Source organism: Berghia stephanieae, chromosome 7, assembly GCF_034508935.2.
Source record: "Berghia stephanieae isolate SIO BIC M18660-M18661 chromosome 7, UCSD_Bste_1.3, whole genome shotgun sequence".
Taxonomy (NCBI): domain Eukaryota; kingdom Metazoa; phylum Mollusca; class Gastropoda; order Nudibranchia; family Aeolidiidae; genus Berghia; species Berghia stephanieae.
Genome location: NC_088366.1, coordinates 16,659,122 through 16,679,278, shown reverse-complemented (window position 1 = coordinate 16,679,278; position 20,157 = coordinate 16,659,122). Strand labels below are relative to the sequence as shown.

The window sequence follows — 20,157 nt, the reverse complement described above, 5'->3', positions numbered from 1 at the left end:
TCACACCAAACGATTTTGACTACGCTGCCAACAGGTCTATGAATATTGTAGAACTTGTCCATTTCTTTCGTTCGTAAACCTGCCTCAAATATGTGAAGTAGTAACAATGACTCTTTTCAAAAGATCCTTCACTAAACTGTATGTTAGAGAGTAATGTTGATGCTTAAAATTGAATTTATGGTAAAAAAATATGAAAAATGTCATTAGGCACTTGGAGCCAGAGTTTATCCCAGTTTCTATAGCGTGAAACAGGGCAATAGCAATTGCTTGCTATCCTTTGGATAGGATGCTAGACTATCGAAAGTACTTTCCACCAGATCTAACATAACCTGCTACCCAACCATTGCTGGCTGGACAGAGGGTACAGAAAAAAAAGCTTAAATGCACCTAGGATCGATCACGGCCCCTTTGTTGCATAAGCTACTGAGCTATACTCGCCCCCCCCCCCCCCCCCCCCCCCAAAAAAAAAAAGAAAGAAACTTGGATTAAATATTTTTGTTGAGTAGAATAAAATTTCATAAATTCTATAATACTAAAAAACCAAAAAGTTCACATTTCTGATAATTTTAACTTAAATGCAAATTTTAGGCACCCGCTACCATACCTTAACCGCAAATCTCTCTCAGCGCCAGGGGGCGCATATAAGGCCTGGACATTTTACCTCCATTCCATCTGGTCCATGGCTACAATCCTGGCCCTCTACCAGCTGGACCATATGGTCCTTTTCCACCATCCTACGCCATGTTTTGGGGCATTATTTTCCCTCTCGAGTCCATCCTAATGCTAGTGCAGAGTCAGTCTAGTCCCCCCCCCCCCCCCCTTCAACACATCATGCAGATAATGTTAATAGGGATTTTAGGGTAAATATGTATAAAGAAAAACAAGAAACAATGAAGGATTACATTGAATATTAATTTATAATTTATATCAAATCAAAAAGCTTCTAAATACAACCACACCAGATATTATGAGACTATCATCGTCATTAGTCAGGAACACAATATTTTGACTACAAAACTAAATCTTATGGAATGCATGTAATACTGCTCTATATTCAACATTCGTTTCTAATAAAGTTCAAAAAGTGACGTGCTCAAGAGGTATTTATAAATATATAAAATGAAAAAACAACAAAATATAAATCTGTTAGAAACCTTCCAATTCTTAGCACTGGAGTTTAATATGCTGTAATGTTTTTGAAAATGAAACACAATAGGCAAGATATTATTTGACTGTTTGATTAATTACAACATTGTTGTTTTTAATTTAATTTTCACCACCTGATCTGACATTCGTAACAGCATACACGATACTTTTTATGCTGAAAATAAATTACCCACCCAATGTAGTAATAAATGAATAGTAAATGGATTGTCTTGGTTTAGCCTTGGTGCATTAAAACTCAATAGCTACATTCTTTTGATTCCAGTCATGAGTAATTTATTAACAAGATATTTGTGGGAATTGAAGAATTTTATCACAATATTAAGGTACCAGATACATTCTCTCAAGATTTCAACTATCCATTATAATTTCTAATCTCACTAACTGTATCTGATATATCAATTTCTGTCTCAGCTTTTATGTATGTACACTGTGTCAAATAATAAAACAAATTTTGTTGGTATTGGTATATTTGAAATTGAAACATGTTACCAAAAATTATCCAATATAAGTTGGGTGAAAAAAAAAACGAAAAAAAAAAAGTTTTAGAACAATTCAAATAAAAAGAATGAACAAAATATTTAATGAAATGATCTTGAGTAGATGAAAATAAAAACAAGAGAGAATGTAGTTACAGGATATTGCTGACAAATCAGGTGTTGAGAATCTCAATGAGTAATGACAATGAAAGTTGTCTAAACTCCAGGACCTCCCTCGTCCACTCCGGCTTGGGTCATTAGGCTGGCAATGTTCTTCTCTAGGTCATCAATCCTATTGCCCATGTCATCGAGTGGACAGGTTAAGGAATATAGTGGCAGGAAGATGATACAAGAAAGAAAAGTGGAGAATATGAAGTAAACATCATTAGGAATTTCACTTATTGTTTTGTTTATTGTTTTTATGGGATTACAGGTCTTGCAACATTTTTAGGTAATTTCAGTGCAGTAAAAAGGAAGGCTAATAAGGAAAAAGAGCAGATCTTAAGTGAAAAGCACCAAAGAAAAGATAAAACAGAGGATTGTTTTAAATCGTTTCCACAAGCAATCCATCAATGTGTCTGGGTGGGATTCCTGACCTCCCATAGTGGGCAGGGAGGCATTTACCGTGTCTTCTATCCCCATATATTATCTGATTTCCAACTTGCTTTCTTCTTTGTCTTGGGACGAGATTACTTGGTTTTGTTCTGGCCCTGGCCAGATACCCTAGCTGGGAGGGAAGCAGTCAAATGTATAGTTAAAATTTTGTGAGATGATATTTTATGTCTTGTAAATCATCTCTGTTAAGCACTGTATTATGTATTGTTTACATATTATATGTTGATGGCCTGTAATATAACCTCTGAAGTAGCGTCTTTGCAATTCTATAATACTTCAGTGGTTAGATCAACGGGCCACTAATATGATTTGTAAACATTTGAGTGTATTCCTCTTAGTGGGGACCGGTGCTCGTGTCTGGATGAGACATTTAGGTGATCTCAAACTAAGAACTTTGATAGTGTGCTTTTGGAATCCACATGGTTCTAATTTGAACCGATTCCCCTTTGTCTTACCTTTTCTTGGATGCTTTAATTGTTATTCTAGAATTTTTACTATCCCATTTTCTTCCTTTTTACTTGTGCTGATATGGCATGACATCAATGTGTTGCAAGGCTGTAAACCCTTAAAAACAAAAAAACATCAATGTTTGATACAAAACATAATAATTGTTGATGATGAACAGAAAGTATTATGACTGTATCCCTGAATATAATAGAAGTTGACTTCTCACTATGTTGAATTGTGCTAGCAACACAATCCTTCAAATTTATATTTGCATTCCACAAACAATTACTTGTTTTTCTTTTAACAAAGGATATTTCGACCAATAATCTGATCAGACATGTTTTGGAACTTGTCTTGCATTTGCTGTAATAGGTTCTGCACCTGAAATGAAAAATATTTATATATATTATATTATAATAGTATCCATGATACATATCATTTGCTTGCTTTACTATAGCCCTCTTGTTGCAGTAAGTGCTTAAGGCAAGGGTGATGTGTTCACCCTCAGGTATGAATGACTAAAAAGTGACCCACTGATCATCCCAGATCCCCATTGCAGTATTGTGCAGCTAAGTTGTCTAGTGGTATTGCACTCGCCTTCAGATTGGAAGGTCCTTGGTTTGAGTGGCACATAGTTAAGTCCTTGGAAAAAGGCTCATATTCTCTAACAGCAGTCGTTTGAAAAATGAGTACATGGCTGTTAAGAGAATTGCCTCTGTCCGAAAAAATTGTAATCCATACAGATGTCATGTCTCGTCCCACATTTTAAGCATTGCTGTTAGCTAAGGACCCTTAGTAAAATACTTTGAGCATGTTTAGTGGATATTGCACAATAATAATGCTCTCTAGTATTTTGACACCTACATGGAAAATGTGTAATCAATGTTGAAACGGCTTGCTGCCTCATCAAATTATTCTGCTATTGAACAAAAGGGAACCACTGGTGTGTCCAAAAATTCAGCAGTACAAGGTCTAGTTGGGTGCAAAATAAATGATGATTATAATAACGTTGAATAATTTATTTATGAATGTACCACTGATAAGTTAGTCTACAGAGTGGAGTTGCTTTGTGCAACCCTATATTTTCTGCATAATACATCCAAAATAAACATTACTCTCAATTTCTAAATTTTACTAATTTGACATAGCCTTTCTGCTATAAATTTAGTCAGATAAAAATATGTGGAATGTGAAATGTAGTTTAGGCTTTTACTACATTCTTTGGAGTATCAGCTTATACTTGTGGGTGTGAAAAAAGTAACAAAGGCACTGTGATAATTTGCTTGGATGGTTGCGAATCTGAATTTTAGCCACCTGCCTTGATACCTAAATGTCTTCAATTGCATGTTAATTGGGTTAAAGTAGCAGTTTCAATATGGCTCAAGAGTTTGACACCAACCAAGTAAGTTGTTCCAAAACAAGACATACTTGGGGAAAAATAGGTAAAATTAATTTTCAACATTAGACTATTATTAGATGGAGGAATATCAAAAGTTTGATACCCAGACTACCTAGTTTGTATTTTACTTGACTTCATTTGGCATTGACCTACTGGTATCTCTATCAGGTCATTACATTACATCCTCTATATGTACCGATTTCTTACTTTAGGCCTAGCCTGCACTTCATGCTAAGGTTAACATCTTTATTGTCTTATACATGTATCTGTTTTTGCCATTACTTTACAAGCCAATCTAATACTAACATACATACATACATTTTCCTAAAAACGATGTTTTAATTCGGAAATGTTTAGCTCACACAAAAATACTCAAAATCCTATCTAGGATTTTGAAAATGGAATTTTGGTCATAAAAATAAAAACAAAGCCCTTTAGAAGTGAAGAAAAGTAAGTCTCATTTTCTCCTCTGAAGTCAAAGAGACAAACAAATTGACATCAAAGATACATTTTGCGTCTACATAAATAAGGGCAGGGGCCAAGGGTCTTTATTTTGGTGGGAGTGTGTAAGTTGTTTCCGTATCGTTTGGAATCGATTTGGAATATCTTCCTCTTGCAATGCAAGTACCCAGTCATGACAGGTAGCGGGGAACTTCAATTTTTGTTGTTGTTTGTTTTGGATTTAGACTCTTACCAGTAGTCATACTCACTGTCGTGAATAGATTTTTACATCTCATTCACGATGAGAAAATAAAATAAATAAATAATATGCACGAGGCATGTATCTCCACCGAAGTGGGCAGTTCGCGATTTACTAAGTACACATACTTAGATTTTGGTTATCCGGTTAGGAAACGTTTAGTAGAAATTCATATTGCAAAAAAGAGAGCGAGTAAGCGTGACTGCCGCTTATATACGGTGGCCAACAAGATATGACGTCACAATCACAAACGGAACATCATGACAACAACTCACAACAGCCTCGATCGAGATACTACACACCAACACACAAACACACAACATAAAAAGGCATATTGTTCCCTACATCACATACAGTAGGCACTTGCAAGAAGTAGCTCTCGCGAGTTGAAAACAGCCGAGGATTTCTGTTTCCGTTTTTGAGGGGAAAAAATTTAGGAGTGATTTTAAAATGTTCATTCTTATTCCTCAGTGGAATGAAATGGCATGTATTATATATCATTGGAAAGGGCATAAAATTCTACATACAATGATGCTAATATTATTATCTTTTTATATCATGATTTTGAGAAATCTTTGTGTAAAGAGAGTATATGTGTTTAAACGCTTATAACTTTTAAACCAGAGATGGTCCTTCTTAATAAAAACAAGTCCTTCTGAGATACATATTAAAGTAGCTTCTCTAAAAATTTCAGAGCAAAATATGTTTGCACTCAAAAGTTAGAGCTCCCCAAAAAACAGTAATTGGCCTCGATTGTTTACAGAAGCTGCCATTTTCTTATACTGATTCACTTCCTGTCGTCTGCTGCGTTTGAGAGATAACTTCGTCAATCCACATCAAAACTTTACATCTTTATATCTTACAATATATTCCATTTATGGAAGTTATTTTTGTTTTAAATTATTTAATTAATTGGCGTTTTCATGTCCATGCATTCATTTCATAATTTACAATTCTCTTCCTTTTTTTTCCGATTGATTTTTCACTGTTGATTTTGACGTTTTTCATCCTTTGACGGACGTCTGTCCAATTTAGGGGAACGGGGAGCGGAAGTTTTTAAAATCACCTATTTTCGATCATTTTAAACAAATACACCACCTCAAACATTTATCAGTCCATATCTCTGCTTTTATGAGGTCTATTTTCATTTTGAAAAGTTCAAAGTGAATAACTAAATGACGCCGATTCAGTGGTGTATTTGGTCTATCTACATGTGAATAAATCTTTAATTGTCGACTTTTCCAAAATTCCAATAGGTCATTCATTTGCATGTCGTGATCTATTTTTCCTTGATTTCAGCTGTTTCAGCTCTAAACTATACCTTTCTCTCTCAATAAATAATTATTTATCTGTTTGCAATGTATTGCAGAGATGTTGAATTACCACATGTAAAAATTTCAAAGTTGTATCTGAAGCCGTTTCTGAATTATAGAGAGCTGAGCCGGTGTTGCCAATACTTAGCTTCTATAACTATAACCAGGACAAATCATTCGTTTGGACAGAAAAATAAATAAAAACTTACCGCTTACCGTCAAAAGCAGTTTAGATTTGAAGCTACATTTGTTTTCTATCAAAAAACATTCGGTACTAGACAAGCCTTGATGAATTTCAAAAGTTGTGTTTGAAATTATATCCTAAATATTTCATGATTCACTCCTCGCGAAATCGTGTTTTTTTTCGTCTGTCCAATGGTTGGTGCCCCCTAGTGCCAAGTGCCTGCCGCCTGCCGCGCAAAACAAAGGTTTTTTTAAAAGTTTATTGAGAAAAAGATACGGAAAAAAGTGTCCCTAGATAGGTATGCAATTTGGTGCATTAGTGCAGTAAAAATTGGTGCGCAAAATTAGTTCGTAGCGGATGCAAGACTGTGTGTGTGTGTGTGTGTGTGTGTGTGTGTGTGTGTGTGCGCGTGTGTATGTGTGTGTGTGTGTCTCTTTCTTTTTTTTTTTTTTTTTTGGGAGTGCCTACGTACACGGTAACGGGGCATCTAGCCTCAGGATCTACGTACACGTAAACTGGTTTACCGTTGCAACACAAGCAATAGATAGAATGCGCTTGGCCAAGGAGTTCACAACATTGCCATCCGGAAGTATAACGGACCAACACACAAACTCTGTGTAACCATGAACTTTTATAGTCTTGTTAATACAGTTTAGTGAGAACAACTCACAAACGCGGATGGCAAAAACAATAACAAAGGCCTGAGTGACGTCATCTGCATACTATCTATAGATGGTCCTCGCTGTCGTGACCGCGCGCGCTCGTGTGTGTGTGTGTGTGTGTGTGTGTGTGTATGTGTGTGTGTGTGTTATTTAAAAAAAAAATAAAAACAATTTTAACCATTAATGGCGAGATTCCATCTTACACTCCCCAAACTCCAGATCTTAGTCTTAATGTTATCATTAAAAGACAAGCTTTGCGATTTATAGTTTAATTGAAGCCCGAGTCGAAATATACTCTTACTACTGCTCTCTTGGTGGAAACGATCTATTCTGCATAAGCCATCTGGAGAAAAAAATCAGTGTCACTGTAAAAGGTTAAAATTTCACGAAGTACGCACCGTGAACACCGCTGTAACAATCCTTTGATCTACGTCATCAGGCAACCCATTGTTTCTTTCATCTTTTCCCATTCCCCCTTACTATCCCCCCCCCCCCCCCCCCATTCCCCCGCCCATTCTCTCTCTCTCTCTCTCTCCTCTCTCTCTCTCTCTCTCTCTCTCTCCCCTCTCTCTCTCTCTCTCTCTCTCTCTCTCTCTCTCTCTCTTGTCATAGTGTTATCCCTTCCCCTTCCCATCTCATTGTAAAATGAAAACGTTCTGCTGTTTGCAGATACATGTATGATTGTTTTGTTTTTTCTCTCTCACTCGGCTAGGATTAAAAACCAAGACATCAGGTAATTGGTGTCTAATGCCAAAGTATAGATTCTCTCTTTGGCCAATTTAGTCACGCATGTGGCAGCCCAGCTATTTATTATGTTCTGCCTATAACACACAATAAGTGGGATTTTGGGGGTGGGTACGAAAGAAATCAAGGTCATAAGTAACCGTGCACAAGAGCTGTATAGGAATTGGTTTCTGGGGGTCTTGCAAATACCAAATATTTTAGGAAAGCTCTTTCGAACTCCAAGACGTCTGGTTTGTTTTGTTATCTTGGAACAAACGAAACAGAGATGTCTTGATGTGTGACCTAGTTGTCTGATTTTGTGACCTGGATGTAAGGTTTTGTGACCTTGATGTTTCCTTTTGTGTGTGCAAGCCATGCGGGTAAGTACAGCGATAGCTTGCCAGTTGAGGAAAAAAAAAGGAAGAAGCAGCGTATCCGCATTTGAAAAACAAAACAAAAAAACCTGAAAAAAACAAAACAACTTAACCTTTTAAAGGCGAATATCAATCTTACTTGGACCAAGAATAAAATCTTACCGTTTTCATCAAAAGACAAAAAACAAATTACAATTTAAGAATTTGAGCTTTTATAGAGGGCAATATCCACCCAACGTGCTCAAAGCGCTTTTTATCAATATTCTTACTGCTCTTATGGTGGAAACGTTGTTTTTTTTTTTGTTTTCTGCGTTAAAAAATAATATAAATGAAGACTATTATTTGAAAACAAAAAAAAATCAGTGTCACTGGCAAAGGGTTAATTGCAGTACTCCTGCATCCTGTGAGACTCCTACGGCACTTGCTAATCATAAAAAAGGAAATAGCAATCAACAATACTAAGGTGAAAAAAAAAGAAGAAAAAAAAAAAGGTGTGGGGGGGGGGGGGAGGGGAGCAAATCCAGTAGCAATGCAACCTTTTAGCGGCGAAATTCGATCTTTGACCTAACACCAAATCTTCTATCATCAAAAGACAAGTAACGGCAAAACGATTATAGACAATTGAAGTCCGAGTTGCGATAGTCTGACTGCTCTCTTGGTGGAAACGCTGTATTCCCCGTTAACAATAATAAAGATAAAAGCAAACTATTATCTAAAAGCAAAAAATTAGCTTCGCCGTTAAGGGGTAAGAACACCTGCAACTGCTGCCAGCATCCTTGAGATGCTCTACGTCACACAAGGTCACCAAGCGACACGTCTCCCTTTCGTCTTCATGCAACACCCCCCCCCCCCCCACCCCCCCCCCCCTTCTCCACTCTCACGGTGGTGGTGGCGGCGGATAAAAAAGGCCTTTTTTTCTTTTATTCAATCAACTTGACTGCTGGTGGACCCTAGGCCTCTCTACAAGTCCAAGAAATAATACTCACTTTTTCTCTGCTCCAACGAAAATATCTACCCCCTACCGGTCTAATTATTTGTAGCAGACGACAAATTTCTCAAAACGGTCACGTGACACTGTAAAAACAACACAGGAAGTCCATGAAAGCTTCTAGTGCTGGGTCGAGTTTGAAACTATCAAATCGAGCGGGTTTTCGATCGAGTCATCTAAAATCGAGCGGGTTTCGGGCGGGTTTCGAGTCAGTGACGTCATCAAGCAGTGATTCGTTTGAAAAAAAAACACGAGCAACTCGTTTTGCCACAGGAAACTTCACATACCCCTCCCTCTCTTATGTCTGTGGCTGGCTTGACTGCAGCTGGTTATGATAGGGGCTGCCAGATGGCCAAGTTCAAAATTGGTTACTAAGAAACGCTTTTCTATTATTATTCATTTTTTAAAAAAATCTTTTATTTAAAAAAAATGAAAAGATAAGTTTATCCAACTGTAGTCGATTGTTTTGTTAATCAAAACCAATGAGTTTTTCAAGGGAGTCAGAATGCTTGTGGTGTTTGGCTATTTGGGGTCTATTTGACTACTTGGGCAAGAAGAAATCTGGCTGTCTGGCAGCCTTGATTATGATCGTTCGTCGCATCACACACACATACACACACACACACACACACACACACACACCATCAAACAGTTGTTGATGGTGAAGGGTTGAGACCCCCCCCCCCCCCCCCCCCCCCCCCCCCCACCACCATCACCCGCTGTCACCTTAACATTTCATATTTATGTCGCGCCAAAAGTTGTCGGCCGCCCCCACCTCCCATAATTTGTCACTGGTCGTCATCGCCTCTTGTGTGTGCGGGAAAGGTCGTGCCTTTCATTTCATTATTTAAAAATAAATGAACAAGAATGGTGTGTTTTTATTAGGTAGGTAGATAATAATAATATTTAGCAGGTTCCACACCCAGACACACACGGATTGCCCGGACACGATGATAACGATGCCGACGACAATGGATGACGATGATGATGATGATGATGATTATGGTGTTTCTGTTTAAAAAATGAAATACTTTAGCAGGTTCCACCCCCACCCCCAACACGGATAGACCGGACCCGAAGATGATGATTGTGGTTTTGCTGGCTGTTACGGCTGTGATGAGGATGATGATAATGATGATGATGATGACGATGGCGCAGATGGTGATTATTTGTTCGGTCGCTCAGTGGTACGGTGTCTCTTGTCAGAAAATCAAGCCTTGTCAATGGCCGGATGAGTGACAGTGATTGTTGAAAATTGTGATCCAGACGTTAAGTCCGTGTGTAAGACACTTGACTCAGGTGTGAATGTATTCTTATCTTATAAGCAATGACGGGTATTGTAAAGAGCTTTAATACAAAAAGACTCCAAACAGCGATGGGTACCTTCTGTACGAAATGGATGTATGGTCGATATGGCGTGCCGGAGGAATAAATTAAATAAAATATTGTGAAGTTCATTGAGCATGGTAAATCCTTGGAAATGCGCTTTGAACTAATACACCTGCTAGACAACTCCGATTCCAATATAAACGACTGATTAATATTTCCATATATAAACTATAGTTAGCTGAAAAGCTTTCTTTGTCGGGACTCCAAAAGTATGGAACGAATTAGACAAAGAAATCAAAGGGTCTTTTAGGAGCACTGATTGATTTTAGATTGATTATTACATTGAAATGTGTTGATATATTATTGATGGTCCTTTCGTACGGCGCGTCGGTGGTGGTGGTGGTGGTGTGTGTGATCGTGTATGTGGTTATGTATAAAAAAAATAAACATAATTTCCATTATGATATCTCATCCCAAACCCAGATCTTAGTCTTTGTTATCATTACAAGTTGGATTATGAATTAACCCACGCTATAGCTCTCAGTGCAACGCTCGCAAAATTTAGAATAGGTCACAAAGGTAAATTGCACAAGACCACCTGACACCGCTGTAACATGCTTTGATCAGTAACACTGTTCCTTTCATCTTCCATTCCAAAGACCTACCCTCTCTCTCCCCCTTGCATAGTGTTTTTGATCATGTAAATGAAATTCTGCTGTTTGAGATCATGTATGATGTTTGTTTTTCCTATGGAGATAACAAAAAACACAGGTATCTAAAAGTATGATTCTTCTTCCAATTTCACATAGCCAATTTATTACTTATAAAAAATATGAGCTTTACAAGAATCAAGTCATAAGTAAGTGCAAAGCGCTGTAAGGGATGGTTCTGGGTCGCAAATACAAATTTAATTATGTAAACGGGAACTCCAGCGTCTAGGATATTTTTGTTATCTTGACAAAGAACAAGATGTTTTGATGTCGGACCAGTGTACTATTTTTACCTGATGTAGGGTTTTGTGAGATTGTGGTGCAAGCATGCTTGTCAAGACAGCATACTTGCATTGAGGAAGAGCTCGAAGCAGACTTCCGATTCGAACACAGCTGAAAAAAACAAACACTTAACCATTAAATGCAATATCAACCATTGGACCAAAAATAAAATCTTACGTTCATAAACAGACCAAAAAGCAAATTACAATTTAAGAATTGATTTTATAGAGGGAATATCCACCCGTGTAGGTTTATAAATAGCCTTATGGTGGGTGTGTTTTTTTTTTTTGTTTTCTGCGTTATAATCTAAATGAAGTATTATTGAAAAAAATCTTGTCACTACACGCTTTATGAGTACTCCTATCCTGTACTCCTACGGCACTGCTAACCATAGAATACACAACATACTGTGACAAGAGAGTGTGAGGGGCTCGTAGCAAGAACCCACAGATCCAATATCATCAGACAAGTGCAAACATTAGACAATTGGTCATTCGATGCTAACTGTCTGTGAAACGTTTGAATTGTAAGCAAATATTCAAAACAACTCGCTTATAACCCTCACGCTGCGCATCTGAATCCTACGTCAACTCAAAGCGACACGTCTCCCTCGTGTCAAGACACCTCCCACCCCCAACCCCCCCCTTGATTACGTGTGTGGCGATACAAGTTTTTCGTTTTATTAAACAACTTGACTCTTGAACCCGGCCTTCTAAATCAGACATACTCACTGTTGCTTGGCGCACGTCTCCCCTCGGTAATAGTAAGCGACAAATAAACGCCCACACACAAATTACGTACGCATTTCCTTTGAACCGTGTAAACAACAAGATTTCGTTTTCATTCGACTCAACGGGTCAGATTGGCCGGTATTTTTTTAACGAACTAAAGTTCTGAAAAATCAAAATGTTTCTTAGAAAGTTGAAAGATGCTAGTTTTTGAAACAGAGGTAGGTTTTTAAAAAAAATCTTTATATTTTACGTGAATGCATGCTCAAGGCGAGTTGGACGTGCAGCGGAGGTTGGTCGGCCAAAGGCGAGGCTCTCTACTTGATTATCCATTGGGTTGCTGTGTTTTGGTCACATATTTTCCTATAAGCTTCTATAGAGATTTTTCACCACATAAAAGGTCATAACTTTTTAACTAGTTGAGATAGAGCGATAATTTTTTCACTTTAGTAAATGTTTCACTCCCCTTTATTTTTCTACGCTAAATTAATACCGATATCACTATTTTGAAAAATTCTTGCAAGTGCCTACATACAGTCCAAGTCCATTCATTATAATCACAGTCAGTCTCATGTCAATGTCAATCTAGTCACCATACTCATGATAATTATAATGACAAACTTCATTCACTACGACTCTACTCTAACTCTAATGACTCTAATGAATCTAATCCTCTTTCTTCTTACAATATATTACAGACTTTAAGTTTAACAATAAGTAAAATTATTATAACTGTCTTGTTAAACTGTCTATTATTTGCCTGCTTTTGATCTTAATTAATAAGTATTCCCCTGTCATGGCGGGCAGCCAAGAACAATGAGACTGTCCACTCGATTCGGACAAGACTGGACAAGCTTTTCTTTTCATTTTCATGTCGCGATTTACTCGCAATCCTAGAGTTCGATCTATAACTATAATTTGCAATGAACCCATTATAAATCTCCATTGGCATAAGAACTTAGCAATAAATCATTGAAGTTGAAAAGTTTGTGATTTAGTATGAATAATTAGAACTTACAAAAGCAGTTAAATCCTGAACATTCTTGGGGTCATTTCCAATTTTGTCAACGTCTGCCATCTTGAATGTTTGTCTGCTCCAAAAATGAAATTCCTGGATTGCCAGATCAATTTTATAAAGAGTGTCAAATAGATTATTTGAAATCTAACTGACAAGTAATCGTTATCATAATTTTTCCAGCATCACCTTTTCCTAAAAAATGTTCTCTAATAAATGATTGGAATCATCGTATCCGAGGTCATCTTAAAACTGCTTAAATTAAATTAAAACATCGACTTGTCTTGTTTGAGTGAAATTATTAGAAATGCGTGTAATTGTCTTTTTTTTAAACTTTCATTTAACTTCTTGACTTTAAAGAGATTTTTCTTTAAAATAAATTCAAATTATTTGTATAAAAAGGTCACCCTGTATCCCTTAACAAAAAAAGAAGTCAACAACAACAAAAAATGATTCTCGAAAAACACAAAGAATATGGAATTTGGATTATAAACTGCCAAACTGGTATTCTTGATCTCTGTCGTGACCTCTTCTCAACAACGGGCTAGTTATCGTAACTTTATAATAAATGAGCTCCTTGTCACAGGAATTGATGCAATGTGTAAAGGTAAAATAATCACAACATCCGCCAGCCAATTCTAATAACAACACTCAAAACTGCGTGTAACCGTTAACGTATATAGTCTGGTTGATATAATTTTGTGAGAACTTATCACTAACAGACTATAAATAATATCAAAGAGCTGAGTGAGGTCAACTTCGTTCCTTCTATACACTCTGGATAGTCTCAGCAGAGAACAATACAGCTGTATTATATATAATACGTTCTCTGGTCATAGGGAGCTGGCACGGTGGACCTACACAACTATCTCTCCTTCCCCCCCACCCTTGTGTGTGTGTGTGTGTGTGTGTGTGTGTGTGTGTGTGTTTGTTTGTTTGTTTGTTGCGCGCGCTCATGGTCATTTCTCCCATCGAAACAGAAAAAAAAAGTGATGAATAGTAATCGAGTTAATATGAAGAGAAAAATACAGGTGGTATAAAAAGGGGCAACACAAATTAAACAACGTTTCGACCTTTGGCCTTCTTCATATTATACACATATAATGACGAGAGAGAGAGAGAGAGAGAGAGAGAGAGAGAGAGAGAGAGAGAGAGAGAGAGAGAGAGAGAGAGAGAGAGAGTGGGAGAAAGAGAGAGAGAGAGAGAGAGAGAGAGAGAGAGAGAGAGAGAGAGAGAGAGAGAGAGAGAGAGAGAGAGAGCGTTTCAAGGGTGCTGCAGATAATAGGAGGAAAGAGATAGTGTGCCATAACAAGGCTTATCGAAAGGAACCACTACTATTCTACTTCTATGAAGGGCGTGTTAACAGTGTTGAAGTGTAAGAAGAAGTGTAATCACCGTCGTGGTAGATATATATATATCGATCCAGAGATAAGGGAAAGCTTTCACTTTCATCTTGGGCAACATAAAAAAGTAAGGGTTACTTAGGTCTAGTTCACCAAACCTGATTTTTTTTGGTAGATGCCCTCTCTGTATGATTGTCTAGTGGACTTGTTTTTATTTTTTGTTAGTCATCATTGGGTTAGACATAACCTTTTTACTTAAAAGGTCTCCAAACTGATCACGACCGTCCTCATAAAGGTCTGCCTAGTGTAGTTTTCTCTCAACATCAAATTGTGTTTGTTTTTTTCAAGCACAATCAAAATCTTGAACTGTCTTCGTAGTGACCTCAAACAATTATAAAATATGTTTCGGCACTCAAAAACAAAATTAAAATCTTGAATATTTCAGCAATCAAACAATCATATTATTACCAAGTATGTCAATACATTCAACTCTTACTATATTATGTTCAATAACTGAAGCTGCAACAATATAAAATGGAATGGAATATAAGCTATGTATCTATCGCCATATACTCATTCACACCAATGTCTGGTTAGTTAAATAATTTGTATTGGCACCTTACAAAAAGACAAGATTAGCTCTCCTCTTCCAAACTTAATTCCTGCATCACGTAAATGTATATAAATACAAAGTGTGCCAAGACCTCAACCGACCTGTCCCTATCACCTGATCCCATTCTGATTCAAAGGCAAGGTTCCAGTTCAAACAATAATTTTCCCGGTCATAACCATAGAGGTAGTAACAGCAATACAACTCTGGTTTCAATGAAGCCTAAGTCGCATTGCTGTTATTGCTCTCATCGTGAAAATGTCTAGGGCTCTGACTATAAAGAGGCAAATCGTGTGAGAAACTATTCTTTGATTTTAAAAAATCCAGATTAAACCTACTTATTACCCTATGTTGAATCTGGCCTTTTATCTCCTATTTTGTAAACACAAGAGGTCCAACTATCATAAATGTGCCTATTTCATTAAGCAAAACCTCCTATCAAATGAACATCTATTTCTCTAAGTAGGTACACCACAAGTTCCACCTAACCTAAAAAAATCTTATTTTGTATAGTACACCCTGGGATCCACTTATCATAAACGTCTATTTTACTAAGGGAGCGTTCACATATTACGTCATCAAAAATTTGCCCTTTTTAGACCCCCCCCTCCCCCAAGTCATCACTTGTCATCATTGACCTGACCCCCCCCCCCCCCCAACAGATGATGACGTCATCTAATTTAATAAAAACTAAAAGATACTTTAATTTCACAATATTTATTATTCGTTTTTCAAACCATAAACATTGATTATCAACGTTTGATAAAACACATTCAGACATTTTATTAATTTCAGAAACTTGATAATTTATGTTTTACGATACAATGGGGACATAAAATTTAAATTTGCAAAGATAAAATCTAACAAACATTATTTAAATTAGGCTACTTGGTGCAGGTGCTATTAAAAAAATTCAGAAAGTGTAATTTAAAATAGTATAGGAGGCAAATTATTTTATAGCATATTAGTCTTTTAGTGGAATGAATTTCTGTTTCAATTTCCAAACATAAAATTAATTGATTCAAAAATGTTTCTGCCTTAGACCTCTGGCAATGTACTATAAATAGTATCATCAATTTCATCTTCATCGTCATCATTTTCTCCCATTTGCTGTTCTTCATGTATGCCGCATTTTAGTGAATGGTCTTTCATTGCTGTGATCGAGGAGTGATACAATGAACATTTAGGGCAAGTTCGCCTTTTGAGAAGTGATACCCCTTTCCCATTTTGTTTCTTGAGAGATGGGCAATACTCATCATAGCAATTTATCTTTAGCTGTTTTGAAAGGAACAAACTTTGAAATAGGCTTCATTTGCCTATGTTTTGATGACATCATCTTGGGTCTGACCCCCCCCCCCCCCCATGTCAACACATGTCAACATTTGGTAGACCCCCCCTCCCCCCCTAGCTGATGACGTAATATGTGAACGCTCCCTAAGTACACTCAAGCATCCAACTATTTTAAATACTATTTTGCCAAGTGCATTCTGGCATCCCAGAGACAAGAACCCCAGAATGCACTTTGCAAAAGAGTTTTTAAAATTGGGTTAAACTAAAAAAACGGAAAACAAAACATCACTCAGAAAAAAAAAAGCTGGAAAAAACGGAGATTTGCCTATCATTCTTTCTCAAATAAATGACCTCTTTCACTAAGTATACCTCAGGTTCACTTGTCAAAAAAAATGCCTGTTACACTTAGTATGGGCTGACTACTCCAGGGTAAAGTTTTCTAAAGACACCTATTCCGATCCAGCTATCCTAAAAGCACCTGGGCTCAACTGTACGAAAAACATTGATTTTGTTAGGTACATTCCTATTCCTAGGTGAGGCCAACTATCCAAAAAACACCCGGGAGACCAGCTATCCTAAAAAAAAAAAACAGTTTTGCTAGGTAAACACCGGGGTGCAACTACCCTTAAAATGCCGGTTTCGCTAAATTTACCCCAGGTCCAGCAATTCTAAAAAACACCTGCCTCAATAAGTATACCCTGGAAACACTTGTTTAACGAAGTTCCACTATCTAAAAAATGCCTTTTACTGTAGAAAGATCCCAGGGTACATCTATTTAAAAAAGCCCTTTTTTATATAGATGTGAAGGACCACAGGGTGCATCCAACCAAAAGACGCCTTTTCCATCATAAACCTTTCCCCCCCCCCCCCAAAAAAAAAAAAATGGAACAAAAACCAAAATCAATTTGAACCTTTCAAAGCTGCCTTTATTTCATAACAATTATATCATCTTTTATATACATCAACAACAATTCTGTGTCTTGTGAGGAGTCAGTGTTTTCCAGACTTTAATTTGGAGACTTGAATAAACCTGAAATGTATAAGTGTTGAAAATTCATTTCTGACCATCTGACCTACATCATAAAATACTGCAAGGGATTCCTTTTTTTTATACATGCTCATTCGTTCTGAGCGAAAAGAAAATGGCAATAAATATAACATTTAGAGCCATCCCTTCCAAAATCGGACACAAACATTTGAGAAAGATACCAAAAATCACCTTTGTGTGTTTGCATTATTTTACTGCATTTCTACAACTGGTAGACGTGTCTTTATCTCAAATTATCATCTAGCTTCCCTATCAAATTTACCTAAAATTTTCCTTTTTTTTTTTTTTACACACATTACCCCACTTGACTTAGGTGGAAATGAGTACCTGGCTCATGGCAATGATGGGTATTGTAAGAGAAATGACTTGTAAGAGTAGTGTTTTGCTGACAAAGGGTTTGCACCCGAAACGTCCATGATTTGTACTGTTTCCTTCCGAAGCCTTTCCATTTTCATCTTTTCATTAGTATTTTTACGATCCCAGGCTTCAGGCAGCCCCCACAGTTCTCGACTTTTCCCATATTTTGGACACTCAACACTTCGACATCATTTTTCTTATCATCAACATGATAACATCACCCATCATCATAAACACCAATAATACCATCATTAATCATTAACAGCCACCATCATAATCTGTATCACCACCACCACCAGCACCACCAAAAACAACACAACAACAATTCTATGTAAATTTAATACATTTGTGAAAATAGCATTTTGAAAAAAATCTATGTAACGGGATTGTGGGTATGTATATGTGTCTATACATGTGTATGTGTGTGTGTGTGTGTGTATGTGTGTGTGTCTGTGAATGTGAATGTGTTAGTGTAGTGTGTGTTTGAGGACTCATGTTTTGTTTTCTTTTGTATGGTTCCTTAGGAACCTTAATGAAAACAAAATATCATTTGACTGCCAAAACAAAGAACAAACAAACAAAAAACGACTTAATTTAGTCTAAATTCTGAATGGTGAAGACAGAGCATATAAAACACAGGAATTTAGGTCACCAAAATTATAATCCGATTTTTACATTTGGGCATATATAAATTTTATTGATTGTTCTTGATATCAGAAAAAAATTTTTTACTTACTATTTAAAAAAAACAGCTCATTTATTGCAAGCATGAAAAACTGCGACATCCATCATTTAATATACCAAATAAAATATAAAAGAATACAAACCTGTTTAGCAAATTTGTATCTGAGACATCAGAATCATCGCTATCCTCATCCCTAGACTCCGAGTCTGCCTCACTAGCATGACTATCTCTTTTGGATTTCTTGGTCTTAGACGACTTTTTACTTTTCTTGTGTTTTTTCTCTTTCCTGCTTTTGTGTTTGGATTTTTTCTGAATTAAAAAACAAAAAACAAAAACAAAAATATCTCAAAACTCTTGTGATAACAACAAACATGAAAGTGAAATAAAGGTGCAGGAATTGATGTAAAGATATAGGATAGGGGAGTTAAATAATAACTGAATTCTTAAGCCTTTCAACTGATGGCCAGTGTTTTTGCATTAACTTAAAGAAACCTCACTATCACCTGCCCCCTTCTCACCGCTCTCTCTCTCTCTCTCCCTCCCTCCCTCTCTCTCTCTCTCTCTCTCTCTCTCTCTCTCTCTCTCTCTCTCTCTCTCTCTCTCTCTCTCACTACATATAAATTTGTCTTTATTTTACTCAAAAATCTAGACATATCATATCAAATACAATAGTTCTTTATTCCAACCTACCTTTTTCTCTTTCTTGACTCTGTGTTTTTCACTATGGCGATCTTTCTCTTTTTCCTTGAACATTAATTTTTCAGTCAATAGAGGTTTCACTGGATAAAAAAGAATTTTTTTAAAAGATAAAGGTATTGAATCTTGTAAACAAAGTCTTGTTTAATTTTTTAGAGGCGAAAAGGTCAAAATAGAAAGGAAATACAAACATTGGAAGTTTCCTGTGCCAAACCCTTCATCAGCAAAAAAAAAAAAAATAAACATAGAAATGTGAAAACCTAAATAAACTACTACTACTACAACTACTACTACTGCAACTGCAACTACTAATACAACTACCACTATTCTCAATTTTGTTATAGGTTTTAAGTATAGCTGTTTATTGTTTTGCTTATGAAGAGTTTGCACTCATAATATCCATCGTTTGTAGTGTTCATTTTCCGTTTTCACCTTTTCAATAGTATTTTAATTGCCCCAGGCTTCAGGCAGATTCTTATTGCTCTTTAACATTATTTTAATATTTTAATGCAAGGCGCTGAGTATAGAATAGAAAATTTTATTGTCTTAATTAAATTTGGTATCTTGTTTGATTTAAGTTTGTACAATTTGAGTGTGATTTTATACAGCTTGGCTCTGTATTTGTTGTATAAGAAGTACATAAGCTACAAACCTTCAGAGGCTGTGTTCACAGTTCCTGATATTGATGCAGAAGGAGGAAGGAGAGGACCATATTCAGAATCTGAGACATCTGTAAAGGTAATATGGAACAAAACAATACCGATTTTAATAATAATAATAATAATAATAATAATAATAATAATAATAATAATAATAATAATAATAATAATAATAATAATAACAAAAATGATGATAATCTTATAGTAAAAGAGAAAGCTTTCTCAAAAAAGCCAATATTAAAGGCAAATCCTAAAAATCTTAAAATTTGTATGAATATACAGTTTTGAAAGATGGATGTTATAAAAGCAAATCAAATTCTTTGAAAGAAGAAAATTATTTAGTAATTTATTAATTTT

The 20,157-nt window shown here is 36.3% G+C and overlaps 2 protein-coding genes across 2 annotated transcripts in view; both read right to left on the bottom strand.

Annotated features, from left to right (window-relative positions):
- Positions 1 to 898: 898 nt before the first annotated feature.
- LOC144976794 (uncharacterized) lies at positions 899 to 13,240 on the bottom strand. The gene is made up of 3 exons (XM_078921244.1): positions 13,116 to 13,240; positions 3,020 to 3,086; positions 899 to 1,954 (listed from the first exon to the last, which is right to left on the bottom strand). Exons 1-3 carry the CDS (start codon positions 13,173 to 13,175, stop codon positions 1,860 to 1,862), a joined length of 222 nt encoding a protein of 73 aa, XP_078777370.1. The 5' UTR covers positions 13,176 to 13,240; the 3' UTR covers positions 899 to 1,859.
- Positions 13,241 to 17,259: 4,019 nt separating this feature from the next.
- The window catches only part of LOC144976793 (G patch domain-containing protein 1-like), a 24,621-nt gene continuing 21,723 nt past the window's right edge, over positions 17,260 to 20,157 (bottom strand). Inside the window, exons 18-21 of the mRNA XM_078921243.1 lie at positions 19,794 to 19,871; positions 19,136 to 19,224; positions 18,588 to 18,754; positions 17,260 to 17,385 (exon numbers count right to left, since the gene is read on the bottom strand). Of these exons, the coding sequence (XP_078777369.1) occupies positions 17,346 to 17,385; positions 18,588 to 18,754; positions 19,136 to 19,224; positions 19,794 to 19,871 (374 nt within the window). The 3' untranslated portion in view covers positions 17,260 to 17,345. The remainder of the gene's footprint in view (positions 17,386 to 18,587; positions 18,755 to 19,135; positions 19,225 to 19,793; positions 19,872 to 20,157) is intronic.